The sequence below is a fragment of the Capricornis sumatraensis genome, chromosome 2 (genome assembly GCF_032405125.1).
Source record: "Capricornis sumatraensis isolate serow.1 chromosome 2, serow.2, whole genome shotgun sequence".
In the NCBI taxonomy this organism is placed as follows: domain Eukaryota; kingdom Metazoa; phylum Chordata; class Mammalia; order Artiodactyla; family Bovidae; genus Capricornis; species Capricornis sumatraensis.
Genome location: NC_091070.1, coordinates 35496635 through 35509170, shown reverse-complemented (window position 1 = coordinate 35509170; position 12536 = coordinate 35496635). Strand labels below are relative to the sequence as shown.

The following is a 12536-nucleotide window of genomic DNA, read 5'->3' as shown; positions in this document are numbered from 1 at the left end:
GAACTGAACTGAGGAAGTAATAATTGCACAGCCAATGCACTGTCTGGAGGACAGCATTTAAAAATGATGGCAGAAGACCTGGAACACTGAACATGTGCCCGATTTAAGCAACAGGAGAGAGAGAATAGGGTCTGCCTACTGCTTTCAAAATTAAGACAGAAAATGACGAGACCTAATAAGGCATCAGACCTCTGTGCTCTCGGCTGGAATTAAATGAACTCAAGGGGCCAACAAAGATAAGCCCAGCTGATTTAGTGTAGAAACAGCTGAATCACTGGCCTGAACCCTCTACCATTAGAGCTGTCTCAACCAGCATACAGGACTTACTGTGTTGTACTTCCTGCACCACTGTTATGCGTGCTTACTTCTCCCAAACTTGGAAGTAAGTACTGCAGCTTAAGGCTTTGGAGTTTCCACACAGTACCCTACATGCCATGCGCAGAGCCAGAGCTAAACAGAGATCTTCCATTTTATCTAATTAATATGTCAGTCTTTACCCTGTGATTTACTTCCTTAAAATAGAAGAGACTTTAAAGAAACTCATGTGGCCAAGGGAACATAAGAATTCTTAACTGCGGTATTATTGGTAATAACATATATTCAGTATTTAAGTGTGCATCAGAAGAACAATTATACATCTTACTTAGAAAAGCACTAAAACAGACTTCCCTGGTCATCCAGTGGCCAGAATTCCACGCTTCCAATGCAGGGGGCCTGGGTTCAATCTCTGGTCAGGGAACTAGATCCCATATGCTACAACTGAGAGTTCATATGCCACAACTAAGACCTAGCACAGCCAAATAAAAATAAATTTTAAAAATATCATTAAAACCATCAGCTAAGATATCTCCTCCTCTTGAGCAACAGTAACCTTCTACCAAGATGTATGCCTGATTGCCTGAACCCCTTTGTCAAAATCACATATGTTCTGACCACCCCACTTACCTCTTCTGAACAGTTTTCAAGTTCTCTGAGACACTGTCTCTTGGGTTATAATTCTCAGGTTGACTGAAATAAAATTTTCCATTTCTTACTTAGATTGACTATTGATTAATTATTCCATTAACCAGAATATAACCATTTAGAAGAAATAAAAACAATACTACCTGTTTGTGGACATACACATAAAATGAAAATATAAATATAGGCGTGAGAGTAAGAGAACAAATTCACAACAGTGGTTAACTTTGTGAAGGAAGGGCAACCAGATCAGAAAGGATAATGATGAGCTTTACATGCATTTTTAAAAGCAATTATTGCAAAATATTAAGGTCTGCTAAAATCAGATGAATGCTGGCTAAAAAGTTCTTTATACTTTTTCTTATATATTTGAGATATTTCATTAATAATGAAAAAAGATTCTTTAAACTGAGCTCATACACATGTTGGTGGGATTTTTTTTTCCCCCTGAAAAAAGGCAAGCAACGAGAGTAGGATTTCATAGGAAAGACGGTTTGTAATGCTACAAACTCCTTCAGAAACACACTAAATCACACTCTGCAATTAAAAGAAGCCTTCTGGTCTGAGTGTGGCATTGAAATGTTTGCTTTCTACCTCTTGTCTGAAAAGTTTGTCCTAAGAGCAATATTAAAATGAATTAAAAGAGGAAAGAAAACCACTATTGCCACTTTCATTTCCATCATGGTACTACACATCTTGTTAGTACTTCAACACATACAGCTTTCAGCACTTCACAAGACAAAGCTAACATTTGTGAAAACTGGCCAAAAGAAGCATGAACCCAAACATTCCACAGACTGACATAATGACAGAAACTAAGCTGACTTTAGACAACCATTCACACCATCTGATGGAGTAGGCAGAGCTGCTGCACGCTTTGATATGCTCCATGAACTTACTTCACAAACTGCAAGTTTGTCAGCAGGAAAAATCCAGTGCATTGCAGAGAAAGTGAAAGTCTGGTTATTTTGGAAATTTTCCTTCCTGCCATCCTTCACTTCAGTTCAGTCACTCAGTCATGTCCGACTCTTTATGACCCCATGGCCTGCAGCAAGCCAGGCTTCCCTGTCCATCACCAACTCCCAGAGTTTACTCAAACTCATGTCCATCAAGTCAGTGATGCCATCCAACCACCTCATCCTCTGTCGTCCCCTTTTCCTCCTGCCTTCAACTTTCCCAGCATTAGAGTCTTTTCCAATGAGTCAGTTCTTCACATCCGGTGGCCAAAGTATTGGAGCTTCAGCATCAGAGCTTCCAATGAATATTCAGGACTGATTTCCTTTAGGATTGACTGGTTTGATTTCCTTGAAGTCCAAGGGACTCTTAAGAGTCTTCTCCAACACCACAGTTCAAAAGCATCAATTCTTTGGCACTCAGCTCTCTCTATGGTCCAACTCTCACATCCATACGTGACCACTGGAAAAAACCACAGCTTTGACTATATGGACATTTGTCAGTGAAGTAATGTCTCTACTTTTTAAAATGCTGTCTAGGTTTGTCATCCTTGGCAGAGGTAAATTCTCATATTGCTTCTAAGCAATTAAAATATAGTTAAGACAACATGAATAGACCTTAAGGGCATCATGCTAAGCGAAATAAATTAGACAGAGAAAGACACACAGCATATGATCTCACTTATAAGAGGAATCTAAAAAGGCTGAACTTGGAGAAACAGAGTCTAATGGTGGTTACAAGGGGTTGGGAGGGTGAAGGAGATTGGGAGAGGTTAGTCCTAGAGTACAAACTTCCAGTTAAAGATAAATAAATTCTAGGGATTTAATGCACAGCTTTTTTTATTATAATCAATAGGACCAGACAAGGTCAGTTTTCATTCCAGTCCCAAAGAAGGGCAATGCCAAAGAAAGTTCAAACTACCATACGGCTGTGCTCGTTTCAAATGCTAGTAAGATTATGCTCAAATTCCTTCAAGTTAGGCTTCAACATTACATGAACTGAGAACTTCCAGATGTTTAAGCAGGGTTTAGAAAAGGCAGAGGAACCAGAGATCAAATTGCCAACATTTGCTGGATCATAGATAAAGCAAGAGAATTCCAGGAAAACATCTACGCAAAAGCTTTTGACCATGTGGATCACAATAAACTGTGGAAAATTCTTAAAGAGACGGGAATACCAGACCACCTCACCTGTCTCCTGAGAAACCTGTATGCAGATCAAGAAGTAATAGTTAGAACCTCACATGAAATGAAGGACAGGTTCAAAATTGGGAAAGGAATAAGACAAGGCTGTATATTGTCACCCTGTTTAACTTTTATGCAGAGTACGTTATGCAAAATGCTGGGCTAGATGAATCACAAGCTAGGATCAAGATAGTCAGGGAAAATACCAACAGCCTCAGATATGCAGCTGATACCACCCTTATGACAGAAAGTGAAGAGGAACTAGAGAGCTTCTTGATGAGGAAGAAAGAGGAAAGTGAAAAGGCTGGCTTAAAACTCAACACTCAAAAACAAACATCATGGCATCTGGTCCATCACTTTCATGGCAAATAGATGGGGGAAAAGTGGAAACAGTGACAGATTTTCTTTTCTTGGGCTCCAAAATCACTTCGGATGGTGAGTGCAGCCATGAAATTAAAAAATGCTTGCTCCCTGGAAGGAAAGCGATGACAATCCTAGACAACATATTAAAAAGAAGAGCCATCACTTCGCCATCAAAGGTCTGTGTAGTCAAAGCTATGGTTTTTCCAGTAGTCATGTATGGATGTGAGAGTTGGAACATAAAGGAGGCTGAGTGCCAAAGAATTGATGCTTTTGAACTGTGGTATTGGAGAAGACTCTTAAGAGTCTCTTAGGGACTGCAAGGAGATCAAATCAGTCAATCCTAAAAGAAATGAATTCTGAATATTCATTGGAAGGACTGCTGCTGAAGCTGAAGTTTCAATACTTTGACCACCTCATGCATAGAGCCGACTCTCTGGAAAAGGCCCTAATTCTGGGAAAGACTGAAGGCAAAAGGAGAAGAGACAGCAGAGGAAGAGATGGTTGGATAGAATTACTGACACAATAAACATGAATCTGAGCAAACTCTGAGAGATGGCGAAGGATAAGGAAGCCTGGCATGCTGCAATTATGGGTTAGCAAAGAGTCAGACGAAAAATCACATATTTGAAAGCTGCTAAGAGAATAGATCTAAAAAGGGGGGTAATTCTATTGCAACATATAAATGTATCAAATCAAAACCCTGTACACCTTAACTTTATACAATGTTATATGAGAATTGACACTTTTGAAACATGGTGTTGAGGAAGACTCTTGAGAGTCCCTTGGACTGCAAGATCATCAAACGAGTCAGTCCTAAAGGAAATCAGTCCTGAATATTCATTACAAGGACTGATGCTGAAGCTGAAGCTCTGATACTTTGGCCACCTGATGCAAAGGACTGACTCATTGGAAAAGACCCTGAAGCTGGGAAAGACTGAAGGCAGGAGGAGAAGGGGCCAACAGAGGATGAGATGGTTAGATGGCATCAACCATCTCGATGGATATGAGTTCAAGCAAGCTCTGGGAGTTGGTCAGGGACAGGGAAGCCTGGCGTACTGCAGTCCATTGGGTCACAAAGAGTCAGAGATGACTGAGTGACTAAACTGAATTGATGTCAATTATCTTAATAAAATTGGGGGTGGGGGGGAAGATAGCCATGGCTATGGAAATAAATGTTGGATGTTCTCAAAAGAGTATTGATATACATGTTTCATTCAGCAAATACAGCAGCAGTGCATTATTCCATCCTTTCAGTTGGCCTTATCATGAACACAACATCTATCGGTGAGAGACATGCTTCATATAGAAGTTAAAGACCTTTTTCTTGATTACAACAGTAATGTTCATGATAGTTTATTCATAAGACAATAAAATACTGAAATGAGCAAACGGAAGCACATAAAACCTCTCTGCCCACAATTACTGACTGGCTCTTAGGGAACCACATGCACAGTGGTTCAAGAAGTAGTATGGTAAAGCAGGAGGAATGAGCTCTCTCTCAGGCTCTGTGCAGACTGTGACCTGGCTGGCAGGGCCCTTACAGGTAAGATGATGGTTTTGAAAAAGGAATTCAACATGACTCCTAGGTTCTGGCTTGCACAGTTCAGGGGTGCTGGAAATCAATGCCAAATTACAATAGAATTACCCTCCCACCCCACTGGTCAGCTTTTGGAACGTGCACAGCAATGGCTAGTGGCTTCCTGTACTGAGGCAGAGAAAAGCACCTGTTTTATTCAGATTGATTCATGGATAAAACTGAAGGTTGCCAATCATATACACTAGTAACTCTCAAAGTTACCTAAGCCAAAGAACTCTCATTCTGGTCACAGTTTACAACTCTGAAAATTTGTAGTAGTTGAAAGTAAGATCCTTAAAAGGCTATTTAAAGAAAGAAACATGGTATATTCAAGGAGTCATTAAAAATACACACACACTTGTCAAATTCAGTTCTTTAATTGGATAATTCTGTATATCTTCCACAGTCCAGTTGTGTAAGTGAAAACGGAACTTATAAAATAGATGGCGGTAACAAAGTCTGGTTTGTGGCAGTTCTAAAGAAAGAACACACCAATCTGATAAACTATCCATTTGCTTCAAAGTCTTTAGTACATTCATCCTTAGCATTCTGCTTCACTTATGTCATGAGATTTCATACTGACGGATTTTATAGAACCATTCCATTTTATGGAACCATTTGATGGATTTTACGACAAATAAGTACCAGCAGGGTGTACAAGCCTCTATCATTCATGACAAATGATTACAGGACAAGAGATCATCTTTTAGAACAGTGGCTCCCAATCACTTCTCGGCCTTTTGGCTAAGATCAAGTGTAGAACAGTGGCTCCCAAATATAGCCAATCATAGGAAACCCTGGAAAATATATAGTTTCCCAAGCCACCCTGACAAAGTCTGATTCACTGGCTATGGGGTGATCCCAGGATTATGTCTTTTAAAAACCCAAGCAATTTCAGTAATCAGTCAAACCAGGAGCACATGTGTTTAGGGGAGAGCGAGGATGAAGATTGGAAATGGACCTGCTGCTGCTGCTGCTGCTGCTAAGTCACTTCAGTCGTGTCCGACTCTGTGCGACCCCATAGACGGCAGCCCACCAGGCTCCCCTGTCCCTGGGATTCTCCAGGCAAGAACACTGGAGCAGGTTGCCATTTCCTTCTCCAATGCATGAAAGTAAAAAGTGAAAGTGAAGTTACTCAGTCATGTCCGACTCTTAGTGACCCCATGGACTGCAGCCCACCAGGCTCCTCCATCCATGGATTTTCCAGGCAAGAGTACTGGAGTGGGATGCCACTGCCTTCTCCAAATGGACCTACTACTGGCTCTAATTTGCTGTTCAGCAAGGCCAGAATGATGGGCAATAGAATTTCTCTCCATAAACCTTCACTACAGTTACCACAGCAGAGGGTGACAACCCAGGCAGAACACTGTGAGCTCTGCGAAGAGGCCTGGCAGAGGGACTGAGGTTGGGGGCAGCGAGGTGGGTGACAAGAGGAGAGAGGAAGGGAAGAAGGCGGAGCTACCTTCAGAGCAGGTGGCAGAAAGAACCACGTGGTCCAGCAAAAAGCAGAGGAAGGAGGACCTCACATGAGAAAGCTGTTCCTATCTCCCTGAAAAATATCAGCCATTTAAGAAACCAATTGGCTCCTACAGCTCACTAGAAATCACTTTTGAGAATAACATGATCGAGTTTTCCTAGGAGTCCTGTACTACTACTTTCCAAGCTGGACACAAACATATCAAACTGCGATATCAAAAACCTTAAGATCTGAGAAATAAGCCTACATGTAAAAATATTCAGAGAAAGACCATAGCTAAACTACAGAAGTAATAGCTCCCATAAGGGGAAAATTATGGACCAGGAGAGGAAATACAGTTAAACTAAAGATACAGATTTGAGCCAGGCCTTAAAGATGGATAGGAGGAAAGAGACGGTTTTCTAGAGGGGATGAGGAAAGAGGGTGCCATATGAAATGAAATAGGGAGGTGGCAAACGATAAAAAGAAAGGTGCACTGCCTGAACGAGTCATGCATGGGGCAGAAACTAGGTTCCCTTCGTTTAGAGCACTTTTCTTTCAAGTCCTGCCACACTCTGCATTCGTCAAAAGTTATCATCCCCATTTGACAGATGAGGAAACTGATGCTTTATTTGGAAACACTAAGTGCCTGCTGAAGAAGAGCCAACTGTCAGTTCAAGAGCTGGAGTTTGACCCCTGTCCTCTGACTTCCAGATGAGAACCTCAATCACCAGCCACCTGAACCTGGAGAGACCAGACCAAATCGGGAGTGGCTGCAGCTATGAGGTGACGAAATCCAAAGTCAATGACAGCAAAGGAAATGTCGCCATTGTTATTCAGTCTCTCAACTGTGTCCGACTCTTTGAGACCCCGCAGACTGCAGCATTCCAGGCTTCCTTCTCCTTCACTATCTCCCGGAGTTTGCTCAAACTCATGTCCATTGGGTCGATGATACCATTCAACCATCTAATCTTCTATTACCCTCTTCTCCTGCCCTCAGTCTTTCCCAGCACTAGGGTCCTTTCCAATGAGTTGGCTTTTCACATCAGGTGGCTTCAGCTTCCATATCAGCCCTTTCAATGAATACTCAGGACTGATTTCCTTTAGAATTAACTGATTTCATCTCCTTGCTGACCAAGGGACTCTCAAGAATCTTCTCCAGAACCATAATTTGAAAGCATCAATTCTTCAGTGCTCAGCGTTTTTTACGGTTCAACTCTCACATCCATACATGGAAAAACTAGGACATGAAAAGAGCAAATCTGATTTTTTAAAAGAAAGATAAAAGTAATTATAAATATGGAGGCTGAAGGAGAGGAGAGGGTCAAGCTAACTGCCAGCCCAGGAGAGCAGCTAGAAAGAGTGGCCTGATACCAACTGGCTGCTGGAGCCCAGAGCTGTTGCACCTCAATGGCAAAGTTCTGTTTTACGAACTATTTATTTGGTTTATATGCAGGAAAATTCAGTAATTTAATGCTATTTTGACCTTTACTTTTTGAAATCAAACTGGAAGTTTCGGGGGAAAGGAGAATCCCATCAAATCTTTAAACTAATAAAAAGGCTTTTTTTAAAAAGGAAATTCTCTATGGCAGTTTATCCTAGGAAACCAATAAAAGACTATTTTTCAAACCAATTAGAGTCTTACAATCTTCAAGATCCAAATATTGTATCTCTTCTAATTGTGATATTACATGAAGAAAACAGTGCTCCTGCTGAAAATGTTTTCCCTGAATTTAATTAAGTCTTGAGACCTAAATTCCAGTTTCCAGGAATATGAGAGCTAGAGAAACAAACTGAATGAAAACGAGAAGAAAAGAATCACACAAATCTCAAGGCAGAACACCTTACAGGAGAGCTGACAATCTGATAAATTAGGAGGAGGAGGGTAGTAGAGCTTTAGATTAAACCCAACAATCAAGTGCACACGCATGGATACTAAGTGGGTCGTAGTGTGAAACAAATCATGAGTGAAAGACATTCGGGATAACCGGAGAACCTGAATGTAGATTAGGTACTAAATGATATGAAGGAATTAATCGTTTTACTAGTTGTTGCTGTTTCGTCACTAAGTCACGTCTGACTCTTTGAGCCCCCATGAACTGCAGCCTGCCAGGTTTCTCTGTCCATGGGATTTTTCAGGCAAGAATACTGGAGTGGATTGCCATTTCCTCCTCCAGGAAATCTTCCCAACCCAGGGATCAAATCCATGTCTCCTGCATTTGCAGGCAGATTCTTAACACGGAGCCCCCTGGAAAGCCCTAGTTCTACTAAGGAGAGTATAAATAGTTAAGAAGAAAAACACCTTTGAGTGTGACACTTCACCTCAAAACACACACCTCTGATTTGCTCTCAGAAAGGAAGAGGCCATACCAATGTGACAAAAATGTGAATTTTGAATCTGGGTAGTAAGTATAGAGTTGTCCCTTATACAATTTTATCCACTTTCCTATTTGGAAGTTTTATGTAATAAAAATTAAATGTAAAATAAAGCATGATGATTCTAACAGAATATCAGTTTTCTTGGCATTACAGTTTAACCAACAATTCCTCTTCTAAATGATATGAAGATTTACAATAGACTAAAACGTCAAGTGCTAGTTTGACTAGCTACTGTTTATTCTTCCTGAAGAAGTGTCTACAAGACTCCTGAGGGGAAAGTCTTTAAACAAAGGCTTTGTACAATCAGAGGGGCTAAGGTTAGAAGACCACCAACCCTAAAGAACGCATCAGTGAAGAAACTTTAAAAAAAATATGCATCACAAGAAAAATAAGAGAGTCCTGTTACCATAGAAACTATCTGCGCGGCTTGAATGTTTCAAAGGAACACAGCACCTCGAGCAACAAAGAAAGCCTGTGGTCCTTGCTAGGACCTCACCTGTCAACTGCTGGACATCAACAGAGTGAGCAAAGAGCCCATGCTGACACGTGTGCCCACAGTCCAGAGACCTCGGCAAGACAACTCAACTCTAATCTGTCTGCCACTTCCTGCAGACCAGATCCATGACAGTCCCGGAAGTGCTTTGAGCAGGGTCACAAAGCAGTTAGCGTGGATGCCCTGACTAGTCTGGACGAGCTGTTCTTCCCATTGGGCCAGGATGATTCTTTGCTAACACACTAAAATGGCTTGAGAAGCACCAAATGGACCCTTAGAATTATATCAGTGAGCATTTATAACATGTAAATATGCAGTTAAAATACTTGTCTTTTTTATAAACTACTTCACTTGTAAAGAGCCACCCTCAAAACGGCTCAGTTTATTGTGAAGGGGGTATAAAAAGAAAGAGATGGATAGTAAAATCAAACAAATAAACAAAAAAACCCAGCATGGCCTAAAGTTTGGCCTCCACTGAGGCAAAGTCTGAAGGTGCTAACAGCTGGCGGCTGTCAGCTCACTGCACCTTACTCTCACGACTGAAAGGCAAATTGTTTTTGATGGGCAACCAGAGTGGCACACCTCCACAGTTCCTGGGCGTGGACTGAAGCACTTCTGTACTGAAGGGGTGGTGAATTAGAGAGGTGTGACCCACAGCAGCCCTACCTTAAAGTGGTCTGGCCTCCCCCACAGCCTTGCGAGGTTCACAGCCTCTCTGGTGAACTCCAGCACCCAGCACCTTCATCACTTCTCACCGACATCTTACCACAAATGCATAAAGTATACAGCCGGTGTAATTGTATTTTAAGCTATTTTAGTGACAAATTCCTTGTTTGGGATGTTTGTCAATGGCCTCTTGAACTGGGCCCTGATTCCTACTTGGAATAAAAACTAAGACAGGTACATAAAACAAATCGTGCCTCACAGCGATAGCCACGAATTTCACTGAAACAGCATCTGGACAAACGATCTCAAAAAAATTCAGCACAGAACTCAGCAACTGCCAATTTCCTCCTCTAAACCTGGATGCTTTTTCTCAGAACTCCAGAGAAGCGAAAGATGTTGATTGGGCTGGGGAGATGGGGGTGGGGGGAGAGACTCTTATGTTTAGCAACCAAACCCACCCCACCCCCCCAAAACAAGAGGAAAAATTAGAGGAAAAGGGCAGACAAAATGACCAAACACTGCAGGACAAGCCCCATGTAGGACGTGTGCCTGAGTCCTATGTGAGAAGGAGAAAGAGTGGTTTTTCAAACCAGGCTATGCACTAAACTAAACTCAATTGCCCTCCTGAGGAGAAGGTGATGGAAGATAATTTTTAAACGCAGGCAAGAGGCTGGAACACAATAAAACCTCACAGCTGTGGTGAGGAAAGACAGGAGGAAATGAGTCAAGTGTTTTCAGAAAGCAGAGACCCATTCCATGTCTGTAAGATCACACTGGCACTACTGGCTGGGAGCAGGACATCTAGAAAGTGAAACAGCCGGTAAACACGTCACTGGACTTCGGGTGAGTGATGACTACGAGTCAGACCAAGGCAAGGCAACAGAGTCTACAGATATTCACGAAGTACAAAAGTCAGAACGTGGGGCACAAGTAACCACGGCGATTAATGAGAAGGAAGAATCGCAAGATGAAATGAACAACCTTTACAACATTTATAAAGTCTGTAAATGTGTTCAGATAAAGTTGTCCATTAGAAGGGCTGACTTGCCAGAATGGACTTTAAAAACATCAGAGAAAGGAGCCAGCCCTTTCCATGCTCATCTTTAAAGAGTTTAAAATAAACCTGCTGCTGCTGCTGCTAAGTCACTTCAGTTGTGTCCGACTCTGTGCGACCCCATAGGTGGCAGCCCACCAGGCTCCCCTGTCCCTGGGGTTCTCCAGGCAAGAACACTGGAGCGGGTTGCCATTTCCTTCTCCAATGCATGAAAGTGAAAAGTGAAAGTGAAGTCGCTCAGTCGTGTCCGAATCTTTGAGACCTCATGGACTGCAGCCTACCAGGCTCCTCCGTCCATGGAATTTTCCAGGCAAGAGTACTGGAGTGGGTTGCCATTGCCTTCTCCGTTAAAATAAACCTAACTGCTTTGAAAGCTTCATTTAATTCTATGATACAGATATCTACAAATGTAAGTTGTGAAAAAAATGTTCTTCTTATTCCAGAATACCTAAGAGCATAATCTTGATAATCATGGACTATCTCTGTTTAAAAAATGATAAACACAATTTCCTCTGAGGTTCAGCTCAAAATCCACCTCCTCTATAGTCTTCTGTGGTTTCAAGTTTCTCTGCCATAAGAAGCCACCTTCCTTGTGACCACACAGAACCCTACTTGCTCCTCTCAGCAGGAACTCACTGTCTGGTCCCTGCTAAGACAGATCACAGGCCAAGCCAAGGCCAACCAGTTTTCCTTCCCCTTTAAGAGTTAGCACAAGGTCATTCACAGTCTTAGTGTTTGACAAATAAATACGAACACAGTCAAAGTATCTTCGAGTCTAAAGATTTCTTTAAATAAGTAAATAAAAATGTAATACAAATTTAAGAACATACAACATTCTACAGAATGAGTTACTGGTTAAAACAAGGACCAAATGGGTCTTTTCTAATTTTAAAATGATGTTCTTAACACGGATGAACCTTGAAGACATGCTAAGTGAAATAAGCCAGCCACAAAGGACAAAATGGTATGATTCCACTCATAGGTGGTCCCTAGAGTACTCAAAGGCACACAGAAAGTAAAACAGAGGTTACCAAGGGCTGGAAGGCAAGGGGATGAGGGAGTTATGGGCTAACAAGGAAGATTTCAGTTCGGGACAAATAAAATTTTCTGGAAAGAGACTGTGGTGATGGTTACACAACAGATGACTGTACTTAATGCCACTGAACTGTGCATGTAAAATGGTTAAAATGGTAAACTTTATGTTGTGTTATACCACAAAAAAAAGCAAACAAATTAAAAAAAAAAAAAGAACATAACATTCAACTGTATGCAGCATCAACACAGTTGCAGATAGGCTGTCGGAAACACAACTGGGTGAGCTGGTACAGAGGCAACATAATTTTGCTACACTGTTTTGCCTAATTATCCAAACAGGAGATAAGATAAATTTGTATCTCTGCAATTTACATACCATTGTAGTTATAGAAAAAATTTCTTTAAATAACAGGAAA

At 41.5% G+C, this 12536-nt stretch overlaps 1 protein-coding gene across 3 annotated transcripts in view; it reads right to left on the bottom strand.

Moving 5' to 3' along the window:
* The window catches only part of GCH1 (GTP cyclohydrolase 1), a 57575-nt gene that overhangs the window by 29396 nt on the left and 15643 nt on the right, over positions 1–12536 (bottom strand). Inside the window, exons 1-2 of one of the 3 annotated variants that reach the window (XM_068963668.1) lie at positions 1710–1749; positions 656–664 (exon numbers count right to left, since the gene is read on the bottom strand). The exons of the other annotated variants lie outside the window; for them this stretch is intronic. Coding sequence (XP_068819769.1) covers positions 656–664; positions 1710–1749 — 49 coding nt within the window. Of the gene's footprint in view, positions 1–655; positions 665–1709; positions 1750–12536 lie in introns of those variants that run through there. 3 annotated transcript variants of the gene reach the window in all.